The sequence below is a fragment of the Meleagris gallopavo genome, chromosome 2 (genome assembly GCF_000146605.3).
Source record: "Meleagris gallopavo isolate NT-WF06-2002-E0010 breed Aviagen turkey brand Nicholas breeding stock chromosome 2, Turkey_5.1, whole genome shotgun sequence".
In the NCBI taxonomy this organism is placed as follows: Eukaryota; Metazoa; Chordata; class Aves; order Galliformes; family Phasianidae; genus Meleagris; species Meleagris gallopavo.
Window position 1 is genome coordinate 4,037,482 of NC_015012.2, and position 12,537 is coordinate 4,050,018.

The 12,537-nt window shown below is 49.2% G+C and overlaps 1 protein-coding gene across 1 annotated transcript in view; it reads left to right on the forward strand.

The window, feature by feature from the left end:
• Positions 1 to 12,391, forward strand: part of PPP2R5D (protein phosphatase 2 regulatory subunit B'delta) — a 28,811-nt gene extending 16,420 nt beyond the window's left edge. The window contains exons 12-16 of the mRNA XM_010706411.3: positions 1,462 to 1,589; positions 3,593 to 3,694; positions 8,672 to 8,744; positions 9,193 to 9,309; positions 9,622 to 12,391. Coding sequence (XP_010704713.1) covers positions 1,462 to 1,589; positions 3,593 to 3,694; positions 8,672 to 8,744; positions 9,193 to 9,309; positions 9,622 to 9,759 — 558 coding nt within the window. The 3' untranslated portion in view covers positions 9,760 to 12,391. The remainder of the gene's footprint in view (positions 1 to 1,461; positions 1,590 to 3,592; positions 3,695 to 8,671; positions 8,745 to 9,192; positions 9,310 to 9,621) is intronic.
• Positions 12,392 to 12,537: the final 146 nt, after the last annotated feature.

Genomic DNA, 12,537 nt, shown 5'->3' on the forward strand with positions numbered 1-12,537 from the left:
GTCTGCTTCTTCCTTGTTCCATGAAATGTGGCTCGCCCAGGTGTGGGAGGGGTGTTAAATGGTGACGTAGCCCACCCCCAGGATGGGTGTGACTGCACAGTGAGGCAGACTGCATACAGTGCCTTTTAATACAGTGAGGAACAAAGTTGTGTTCAGAAGCCAAAAATGGGATCAACCTAGGTTGTGTGTAAAAATTTCCCAGAAGGGAGTGACTCTGGAAAGGACTTGGGGAGCTTGATCAAAATTAATTGGACGTGAACTACTTGTTTGGTTGATGGGAACCAAGGGACTAACAAGACCTTTACACATGGAAGTAGCTATAGTAGGAAATTGGAACAGTACAGTACAGTAGGAGAAGGAACTTGAATGGAAAAAGGCAAAGGCTGGAGAAGAGGCATCCTGTACTTCATACCAGTCCTCTTCTGCTACCAGCTCTTTGCAAAACAGGACTGAAAAACATGGACAACTTGTGAACACTTCACAGTCTAGGGGAATAAACCTCAAAGGTGTTCCAAACAGTAAGAGTAAATAGTTTCAGTAACTGCAACTTGTCAGAGAGCAACAGTGAGAATTGTCTTCTTAGTAAATCTGAATACCTTGGTGTGGCAGAGAGTTTTCTCCAAATGGATTGTGCATTAATCAGCAGTCAAAGGCTTAACAAGATATAATAGGTAAGTGAACACAAGATGAGTTGCACTTCATTTACTCATGTGAAATGATGTATTAAGAGGATATAGTGAGTTCTGTCAGACAAAATATAGAATAGACTAGATGCCTCTTTTCCTAGGTGTTTAGCTCATCCTCAAGCTAGTGCTAAGTGCAGAAATTCACCCATCAGCTTGGTTATTGCATTGCTGAAATTTGTAGCTAAATATGAAGTGTGGTTGAATCTCTCTTGAAACTTGCTAGATTTGTTTGATGTGTTGGAGCAGAGTTGGCTGCCCCAAGACTCTCCGTATTTTCACCCATGCTAAATCAGGAAGATGGATTGTGGTCCTGGTATTTGAAGCGTGCTCAAATGCCCAGGGAGACTGTGTGAGAGAGAAGGCCAGGGAGGGATGGTAGCTGTGGAGCTTTACAGAGGACAATCTGAGGAAATGAAGGAGTCCTGGAGTTAGTCTGTGCCGTGACCTGAAGAGGATGATGTTACTGTGCTCAAGTGTTGTGTAGAGAGCATTGGAGTTAATGTTGGACTTGCCTGGTTAAGAGCATAAGGTTTTCCCCTCAGGGAAGTGAGAAGTGTCTGGTTAAATGCCCTAAGAGAAAGAACTCTAGGCAAAGGGGAAAAAATGGCCACATAGAAGTTGGCCAAGGTCAGCCCTGCTGCCTGTGCTGCGGGGAAGTGTTTGCTCCTCAACTGGGTGGTGGTAAGCTCTGATCTCAGCACTGCACAGTTTCCATGTGCACCACAGGTGTTACTGGAAGGAGCCTCTCCAAGAATGGGTTTCTCTCCCACTGCAGGTGGCAGAGCGAGCACTGTACTATTGGAACAACGAATATATCATGAGCCTGATCAGCGATAACGCAGCCAAAATTCTCCCGATCATGTTTCCAGCGCTCTACAAGAACTCCAAGAGTCACTGGAACAAGTAGGTCTTTCCGCATGCCCTGGCACTTGCTGTGCATGCAGGATTGCTTGACCTACTAGCGATCTTGGGGCATGCTGCTACAGTGCAATGACGCATGGCACTCGGTGACACCAGGTGCTGAGACAGAGGGGGTGTTGTTAGTGTCGGCATGGGAAGGTGCCACAGCAGACCACGGTGGCCTGTAAGGTCTCAGACATCTTGCAAGGGTTGGCACCGTGACTGTCAAGTCTACCCAGAGTTTGATACCTGTGTATCCCTAGCTGCAGGTCTCTTGGAGGTGTGCTGTAGGTTTTCCAGCTGATGATCACCCACTTGTGATGAGATGCCTCGTCTAATGCATGTACCTGGCTGCCCTTGAGTACAGAAAGAATAGAGAAAGCAGAACCGGCCAGGCAGATGTCAGATTGCCTCCTGTGTCTGCACCCTCAATACTTGTCTGTGTTGTGGTTCTCCCCTAAACTTCCTGCTAGCCTGTCTTCCAACTGCTGCTTCCTCTGATTTCTTACTCATTTAAATCAAATTGTAGAACTCCTTTTGAATACGTTAGCTGAAAGTGCTTAGTCCACAGCTGAGATCCTGAAGCTTTCTTGTAAGAAACAAACAAAACAAAAAAAAAATAGGGAGATGGGGAGGGAAAAAAGTTGTCATCTATTCCAGAGTATGAAAATATCAAAATAATTAATTCTGGGGAGACTGGACAAGACCAGGACTTAGGAGTATGCTGTGGTAGTAAAGACAGGGTTGTGAGGTAGAATTGCTCCTTACTGGCCTGCTGTTTCTCTTAGTTGTAGCAGGAAGCACAGGCAAGGCTGGTCTGAATGTATGAACATCTCCATGCTGAGCTGTCCTGCTCTCTTTTCCATTCGGTGTCTGTCAGTCTGCACATGCAGACACCAAAGCATGCACACTGCATGCATACATTTACCAGAAGACAGACACATCCGTATGCAGACAGGCACACATGTGCACAGATGTGTGTGTATAGGTGCTCTCTCACTCAGTGTTACTGCACCTGATCAGAGTTCAGAACAGGATTTCATGTTCCTGTCTGAAATGCTCTGCCAGTTCTTTTTCCTCCTTTTGCAGCCAACATTCCTGATTCTGCTCTTTTTACTTTTCTTACTTGTCTCTGTTGTGTTGGTATGACAGAAGAGGTCCTAAATGTGTTTTCCTCTTTTCTCTCTATTTTAGCATTGATCACTTTGTCTCAGCACAGGCTGAGTACCTCAGTTTCTCCTCTTCCTTCCCGTAGCTCATTTCTTCCCTGTTTTGTCAGTCAGACTGCATAAATCCAGCAGGGCTGTAGCTCTCTTCCTTATTCCATCTGTAGAGCTAGAGATGCACCAGGGCTCACATCTACAGTATCATTTCCCACAGCTCAGGTATTTCACAGTCAGCTTGAATACTTGTTTTTATTCCTTGGGGAGGGTCTTTGTCACACTGAGTCTGCTCAGGCACATTGTAACCTCTATGTAGTTACTGACACAAAGGCAGTTTTTTTTCCCTCTGCTCTTTTCCGTTTCCAAGGCTGCTGGATGTCTGTGTTTTGGGCAGCTCGGTAGCAAAACTCATGAGTAAACACTGGGCAGCCCAAAAAAGTCATGTTGTGCATCTTGAGGTTAATTGTGGAAGGCACTAGATTGGGTAAATCCCTCTTATGAACAACTCGAAGGTCCTTGGAGTCCTTTCTCTCCAGTTTGTGACTTTAGGAATTGAGTGCGATTGTTTTTGCACTTGCAAAGAGCAGTCAGAGCAGGGCTATCCCAATAGTCTTCTCTCTTTTTACTCATCTCTTTCTCTGTATGATGGTCTCAGATGCTATCTCTGTGTAGGGGTTTTCCCACTCTAAGAGGTGGGGCTGTGTGAGGATCTGTACCAATGCTGTGATGTATGAATTGCTGTGACTGTTTGCTCTTGTCTCTCTCTGCTGCTGGGGCTAACTCAGGGCTGAGAATCTGGAAGATACCACCATGACTTGTTCTCCTTTCCTGTTTTCTTTGCAGGACGATCCATGGACTGATCTACAATGCACTAAAGCTGTTCATGGAGATGAACCAAAAGCTTTTTGATGACTGCACACAGCAATACAAGGCAGAGAAGCAGAAGTGAGTAAGAGCTTCTTGCCCAGTGGCTTGAGCTCGTTGTGAAGTCTCTTTGAACACACTAACAGCTGGTAGATCCCAGTAGACAGTGGGGGAATGAAAGGGTGGTGCAAATCATTTTATCAGAAAGCAGAGAGCTCTTCAGCAGTAACTGTATGTGGGGGTGAGAAGAGTTATTAAACGTGTGGTCAGGTAATCCTTCCAGTTCTGCTGAAGCAGTTAGCTTGGAAAAGAGCAACAGAGTTTTCTGGGTCATGAGGAAGTAAACTGCTGTGTGAAAAGTCTACTTAGCTTTACAGAGAAGCTTATGGTCTGCCTTGAAAATATTCAGCAGTTCTTACATGTCTTGGTAATGCCTGTAGAATCCTGCTGCTTTAGAAAATGTTTTCTGAATAATTTTGCTGCGGAGAGCGTAATGCATCTTCTGCACCACAGGATGCTTTCAGTTTTCCAGTAATAAAGATGGAATAATATCTGGAACTTCGAAGAGCAAATGGTGAGGATAAAATCTTAGCTCAGCAAGTATCTGTGCCGTGATGCAGTAAAGAGAAAACACTCTGCTCTTTCTGCTGCTTTGTGTTCAGAGTGATTGGTGAGTCCAGTCAGTTCATTAAGATAGAAAGAAACTTTTCCTTTCCCAAGTCAGACTTCTGCTGGCTTTGTTTTGTGAAAGGGCAATAAATAGCAAAGTCGAGATGTGGAGTTTGGGGATGGGTAACACATATATGGAGAAATGAGTAGTTTGCAGTTTCTGAGTTGATGGCATTAATAACTTTTTTTGCTGCCAAGTTATGAAGGGACAGAAGTCACCTGTATCTCTGGAATGATAGACATATCCCAACAGCTGTCTGTACGTGAAGTCATATTGAGCCTCACTGGAAACAAGTGGCACATGCACCCCACTGTGACTTGCCCAGAGGCTCAGTGCATGCTTAGTGCAGACTACCTCAGGAGGGGGTACTTTGAGGACCCAAAAGGGTACCAGTGGGCATTTGGTATAGCTTCTGTGGAGACAGAGGAAATATTAAACATCTATCTGCCTTGCCTAGTCTTTCAGAGGACCTTTCTGATGCGAGGGTTGCTAGGAATTGAAGAACTGTAGGTGCCAGTTGCTACCACAGCAGTGGATTGGTAGCAAAGGTTCTGCACCAGGGGGTGATCAGGCATGGAACAGGCTCTCCAGGGCAGTGATCACAGCCCTGAGCTGCTGGAGTTAAAGGAATGCACAATGCTATCTGACATAGGATTTGAATTTTGGGTGGTCCTGTGTGGATTTCAACTCAGTGATCCTCATGGGTCCCTTCCAACTTAGGAGATTCTGTGATTCTAGGGCATTTGTGAAGCCCACTCCTGGATCCCAACCTACATTTTAAGTCACAGTCAAAGCATATTTATGTTGAGGTCTATCTGCCATTTCCATCAGGCTTTTTCTATCTCTTACAGCTTATACTTGCTCTCTGCTGTTGAAGGTGACAGTGAGCAGTACCAATGTGCAGCTTATGGAGGATTATTCTGGGAAAGATTCACAAACCATGGAATCATAGAATTGCTTGGGCTGGAAGGGACCTTAAAGACCATCCAGTCCCAATCCCCCTGGGTGAGCTGGGTTGCCACCCACCAGATCAGGCTGCCCAGGGCCTTGGGGGTACATACCTCCAGGGGTGGGGCATCCACAGCTTTTCTGGGCAACCTGTTCCAGTGCCTCATCACCCTCTGAGTGAAATTTCTCTCTCTAATGTCTAATCTAAATCTCCCCTCTTTTAGTTAAAAGCTATCCCTCCTTGTCTTATCACTATCAGACCGTGTACAAAGTCAGTCCCCCTCCTGCTTATAAGCTCCCTTCAAGTACTGAAATGTCACAATGAGGTCTCCCTACAGCCTTCAGACTGAACAAGCCCAGCTTCCTCAGCCTTTCTTCACAGGAGAAGTGCTGCAGCCCTCTGAGCATCTTCATGACCCTCTCTAACAGCTCCACGTCTTTTTTTGTGCTTAAGGCCCCAGGTCTGGACACGGTACTGCAGGTAGGGCCTGACAAGGGCAGAGCAGAGGAGAACAATCCCCTCCCTTGCTCTTCTGCCACCTCTCCTTTGATGCAGCCCAGGATACTGTCATTCTTCCAGGCTGCAAATGCACACTGCTGGCTCATTTTCCACTTTTTCTCCACCAGGACCCCCAAGCCCTTCTCTAGAGGGCTGCTCTCAGGGAGATCTTTTCCCAGTCTACACATATCTGGGATTGCCCTGACACAAGTGCAACATCTTGTTAAACTTCATTATGTTCACGTGTTCACTTCTCAAGTTCTGTGCAGGTTCCTTTGGGTGGCATCCCTTTTGCATCACTCAGCTTAACGTCATCGGCACACTTGCTGAGTGTGCACTCAGTCCCACTGTTTGTCAGAAATAAAGATGTTGAGGAACACTGGTCACAAGATGGGCCCCTGGGGCACACCACTAATCACCAACTTCTATCTGGGTGTATATCTGTTGACCTCAGCCCTCTGGCTGTGACCATTCAATCAATTCCTTATCCACCAACTAGTCCAGCCTTCAAATCCATATCTCTCCAGCTTAGAGATAAGAACATAGTGTGGGACCATGTCAAAGGCCTTGTAGAAGTACAGGTAGATGACATCAGTTGCTTTTTCTTTGTCCACCGATGCCATCACTTCACCACAGAAAGCCACCAGATTGGTGAGGCATGATGTGCCCTTGGTGAAGCTGTGCTGGCTTGAATCATCTCCTCATCTCACACATGCTGTAACATCTCTTCCAGGAGAATCTGTTCCATAATCTTCTCAGGCATGGACATTTGGTGAGGCTCACTGGCCTGTAGCTCTCTTGATCTTAAAAATAGGAGTGATGTTTTCCTTTTTCCAGCCACTGTGGTCTTCATCTGGACTTACTCTTTGGTTACAGTGGGAGGGATTTTGCTCCCCCAACTTCCACTTAGAGGTTTGGGGATGTGAGAGACATGAGAAGCCTGACTACCAGTGAGCACTATGACAGAGAACTTGTTGAGTACCTCAGTCTTCTGTGTCCATTGTTGCCAGCCCAAATGACGAAGGGGTAGAACCATTCTCATTTATCAGAGGTTCACTCTCTATGGTTTGTCTCTTCTGACCAGTGTACCTGTAGAACCCCTTGTTATTTTTCACTTCCCTTGCCTAGTTCCATCTGCATCTTGGCTTTCCTGATCCCAACTCTCCATATTCAGACAGCATCCTTGTATTTTTCCCTGGTCACCCACTGCTGTTTCTGCTGCCTGTACTTTTCCTTCTTATCCCTCAGTGTGATCAGCAGGTTCTTGCTCAACCTTGCTAGTTTCCTGCTCTCCCTGTGTATTTCTCTTAGTGGGGGGATGGAGAGCTCTTGTGCTCTCAGAAAGGTGTCCTTCAGGAGTTGCCTCCTCTGTTCCATTCATATGTTTCTAAGGGCAGTTTTCCAAGGGATCCTATCTAATAATTCCTTAAACAGCTGGAACTGCTATGCTATCCTGCAGTTCAAGGTTCTGATTCTGCTCTTCATCAGGCCCATATTCCTCAAGATCACAACCTTGACCAAGGCATGCTTGCTACAGCCCAGACTGCCTCAGTTATTAACCTCTTTAATAATCTGCTCTGCACTGATGAGCATCAAGTCTTGTAACATTTCACCTCTGGTTGTTCTGTTCAGTACTTGGACCAGGAAGTTATGCTCAGTGCACTTCTGGATGACTTGCAGCCCACTGTGTTGCTTTCCCATCACACATACAGGCGGTTGAAATCCTCTATCAAGATGAGACCTAAGAGAAGGAAGACAGGCAGACAGGAGGAGACAGTTGTGTCACAGAAGAGTGTCTTGGAGGCTGTAGGGCCATTCCTGCCCTGCCCCTTGCTTGCTCTTCTTTCATGCTGCTCCGGTGAACAGCAGTCCCAACAGCTGCTTCCACAGCTCATTTCTGCTGTCTCACTGGCAGAGGTCACTGCAGACCAGGGCCTGCTGGTGCACAGTAATATGAGGTTGCAGTCAACTGCTGTTCTATTTGCAAATGTGGAGACTTAAATGGAGCAATTGTGCTTGTTTTCTAAAATAAAATCTTAATGTTATGAAGCTTATTGTTTTAGGAGTAAAGTAGTGTTCCTAAGGCTGCCTGAGTGCTGACTGGATTGCTGTAAAGCAGGATCAGTTTTTAACTGCACAGTACCTGATGATTTCTACAGGACCTCTGCCTTATCCAGTGAGACTGACAAGTTTGAGAAGCTAAAGAAGATGAGGCTGCTTCTTTGTAGCCAGAAAAAGGAACAGGCGTATAAAATGTTTTGCAGGGAGCCCTTACAGACCTTGTACTGTGAACTAAGAAAAAATGAATGTGGCAAAGATCACGTTATCATGTATAGCCTCCTTTCTTACAGTTGGAGGCAATTACGGAGTATAAGGACTTCCTTGACGTGGACAAGCAGGACTCTTGATAGACCAGTAGCTAGGATAAAGCCAGAGAAGTTGAAAACCAGAAATGAAGCGGATATTTTAGTGCAGAGGTTTAAAATGTAAAAGGGAATAGCAAGGAGCAGCGGAAAGTCACCTCTATGGGGGAAAGTTCACTGCCCTGGGATTTACAAGCAGCCAAGTTGAACGGTCACATGAGGTCTGCAGCAAAGTTTGTGCCAAGCTGAAGGGCTGTTTACCCCAGAAACCAGGCTCTCAGCTGTGCTCCTGCATCAGAGGAGGAGAAGGTTCCTGTGCCACCTGCTGCTGCTGCTGCCACACTGTGCTCTGGGCTGAGCGAGGAGCACTCCTGCCTGCCTCCTCCCTCCCTGGGCTGGCTGCAGCACATCTGTTCTTCTTGCCCCATCTCACCTCTGGATTGAAAACTGGGATCTGTGAAGGGCTGAGCAGCTCTTCCCTTACCTGTGCTCTTCTGCTATCCCTATTCTTGTCTTCCTGTTGGTGAAAGCCATGCTGCCCCCAGGAGTTCACTTGTGCTCTCTCTCTCTCTCTGCAGGGGGAGGTTCAGGATGAAGGAACGAGAAGAAATGTGGCAGAAAATAGAGGAGCTGGCCCGGCTGAACCCTCAGGTGTGTAACAGCAGGATCTGGGACACACAGAACAAGAATGTGCTGGGGGAGCTTGGCTTGCTTTCTGAGCTCATGAAGACAGGCTGTAGCACCTGGTCTCAGTCTTGTGCACACAGCTGCAGTGTTGATCTGTCCCTTTCAGGCTGTGTTTTACCAGTCTGGACTTCAGCAGCATTGACCTCTGGATTGTGCTGGTCAGGGTGTGCGTATTCATGGACTCCTCTCTTGGCTGTGGCTACACATGCAGTTTGCTGTGGCTCGTTTGGGTGCCACAGTCAAAAATAGATGAGAGAAAATGCTCCTTTCCTGACTGTGCACATGCTGTGACCTTTGAGAACACCAGAAAGGGTGACTGGAAGAGGTGTGCCATGCTCTGTTAGGATGCTGAGGGGAGGAAATTTGGCGTTGGGTGATGTGCTCATTCCCCAGTGTTCTGTGTTGTCTGCAGTATCCCATGTATTATGCACCTCCATCATTGCCTCTGGTCTGCTGTATGGAAACGGAGACCCCGACTGCAGAGGATATTCAGCTACTGAAGAAAACAGTGGAGACAGAGGCTGTGCAGGTGTGTAAGTGACGAGGGGCCTTCCAGAGTCTGCTCAGGGTATGACCAGTTAGTGCAGGCTCCAGCAGGCAGAACAGCTCATTCAAAATGTCCTGAGGGTAAATGCCCCCTACTCTAATTCCTGGTTGTTAGAGATCAGCCTGTGCAAGTGGGGCTTCTCTGTGTCCTTGTGGTCTGTGGCTCTCGGCCTGTTCTGTAGCATGTCCCTGTGTCAGCCAGCAAAGCAGTTGGTATCAGAAGAAGGGAAGGTTTAGGCTGTACGGGGCTGAAGGGGTGTGCTGCAGGTACCTGACTTCTTTGGTTTGTCTGTAGATGCTGAAAGACATTAAGAAGGAGAAGGTTTTGCTGCGCCGGAAATCTGAGCTTCCTCAGGACGTCTACACTATAAAAGCCCTGGAGGCCCACAAGAGAGCAGAAGAGTTTCTCACCTCAAACCAGGAGGCTCTCTGACGGGCTCAGAAGCTGGCCCAAGAAGCTATGTCCCATCCCTTTCCCCCAGGGGTCACAGAAATGCACTCGGTTCTCATGTATAATAAGGAATGAACATGGTGAGCCGTGCCTGTCCTCCACTCCATCCACATCCCTGCAGGATAGATCTGTTTTTATGTTGTACCTTGTATCTCACCACTGCCATATCCTCCTGCTTCTCCTCCTCCTTCCACACACACAGTGTGCGTGTGTGAAGGGAACCTGTCTGCCCTGCCGGTCCAGGCAGGGGTTGCTTCATTTCCAGCTGCTGCCTGGTTTTTGCTCTTCCTGGGAGCCTTGCAGGGCAGGCAGGTGCTTCCTGTGGCTCTGCTAGAAGGAGGGCTGAAGGGAGCTGCTCTGGGCTCTCTGTAAGCACTAGAGAGAACCGAGCCCCTCTGCGGGGTGTCTGAGCTGGGCAGCGGCGCAGTGCGGTTGACCTCTCAGGCTTCAGGATCAGCCTGAGCCTCCCAGTTCAACCCAGCCTGAGCCAGGTGTGTTGGCTGGAGACCACCACGCGTGGCTCAGCGTGCCGCAGCCATCCCAGGTGCCCGCCTCTGCTGTGCCTGCCCCAGTGCTGCTTGCGGTGACCAGAGGCTGAGCGCATGGTGGGAACGGCTGGCAGAGTTTGTGGGGGCTCTGCCGGCTCCCCGCCCTGCCTCAGGGTGCAGCTCCGCAGTGGGAGGGCTCACGTACAGCAGGAGATGTTTCCTTCCGCCTTTCTTTTGCCTCAAGCCCCCCGTTCTGTTCCCCTGTTGGTGGAGTGGGGGTTCAGTGCTTCGCCACCCCCGGTATAGCTGGGTGCAAGCACTACATCTTATTGCTTCCCTCCTTTTAGAGCATCCTTAGAAGCTCTCTTGTGGGAGAGTAAATTCCTTCGGCTCTTTGTGTTGGTCCTCGCTAAGTCGTCTCCATTCCAATGTCTTGGGTAGTTGTGGGCCCAGAGTTAACTTCTGCTTTGTAGCAGGTGTCAGCCACTGACTTCTGCTTTCTTCTTCCTCCTCCTCCTGCTCAATTAAAATACTCCCGCGGCTTTCCCTCTGTTGTTCCCATCCTTAGCTCTGCAGTGGCTGGGGTTTCTAGGAAGCTTGTGCTGCTAAAGTCATTTCTGCAAATTAGTGGAAGCAATGGATACACGTTTACGGGGCCAGGCCAAGTTTGTGCGTGTTCAGTTGTCTCCTCTTTATGACCAGTGGCGAGATGCCACCATCGAATTGCTTCTGTAGGTGCTCTGAGCAGTTTGTCTCGCCTCTTCCTTCAGCACCTGCTGTGGCCTGAGGCCCTTGTTAGCTGCGTGGTGCAGCAGGGAAGTGCTATGCTGTGCTCATTTAGCATTTAGAGCGCACTCGATAGCCCAGGGGCTTGTGCAGCACTCGGCTGCTACTGTGATCCAGCTCTCAGAGCTCTGTCTCCTACCTTCTTGTGCTGCAGATTCAATCCCAGGCCAAGGTGATAAGTAAGGGAGTGGTCTTTGCTTCTTGCTGCTGCGCTTGCTTGCTTGACACATAAGCTGGAGTGGGATGGCAGTAGTGCAGGGAGCTTACAGAGTCGGTGCCGGTCGGACACTGCTTTGCAGCATCCATAGGTCATTGCAGAAGGTCCTGGTGCATCTGCTTTGTCCCCACCAGCAGACCCCTTCCAGGTTGGAGCTGGTGTGCAGCGCATCTCCTTTCCTCCCACCCAAACCAAGCTGTTCTCTCCCTGTGTATCCAGCCCCCTGCTCTCTTCAGCTCCCTCTAGGCATGCCACCATCTCTTGGGAGCAGCTGCCAAGCGTGAGTACGGGAGGGATCACCCACACCACGCAGGACCCCGCCTCCCCTGGCTCCATGCACCGGGCCAGTTCATCAGGAGACTTACAAACACCTCAGGGAGGTTATTGCTTATTTTGAACATGACTCTGAGCTCATGGTCAGCTGCCAGTCAATTACCTCACGTGAGCCTGGCACAGCACGTAGACACGCGCCGCGCCGGAGGCGGGCAGGCGGCGGAGTTGCAGCTGAGGGTTGCTACCTGCAGCTGGGCTGGGGATGCTCCTTCCTCGTCCCGGGGCTGGAGCAGCACTGCTGGGAGCAGGCCGTGCGCAGGGCAGGGCGGCGATGCGCGGTGCCTACGTGCTGTGAGGCTGCCACCTTCTCATAGCTTTGTGTGTCTCGTTCCGGGTCAGGGACCTCACGCTCGGTACCTTCCATTGCCATTAGTTTACTGCCTCCTCATTCCAGTCCTGGACTTTGAAGAAGGGGACCACGGGAGGTGGGGGGAGCACGTCAGTGCTCTCTGCCACGCGCAGGCCTGCATCTGCCACACTACAGCTGCCCCTCACTCCACACCGGTCGGTAGCGTTAATGCTCATCTCTGCCTTTGCCTTTCCCCACATCAGCCAAATGGACAGAACTGGAGCTGCCTCTTCCACATCACGTGGTCCCTCCTCGGAGGGAACGAGCAAAACTAACTACTGCGTTCACCCCCTGGACACAAGTATTAAGCTGCTTACAGTTCATATGTACATATGGTGTACTTTATTTTCAGTAGAGCATTACATAGTATGAAAGTGTTGGATTTTGTACAGATGTCCCTGTATGTACAGTACTAAATAAAACCGATCTCTTGGAAAGACACGTTGGGCTCGACCTGCGGTGGCCGACGTGCACCGTGCGTGGGGAGGGGTCGCCGGGACGGCGTTTGTCCCGTGCTGACCCGGGCACGGCCGGTCACGACCCGCCCTGCCCGCGCACACGGGGTCAGAAGCCGTTCTGCAGGCACG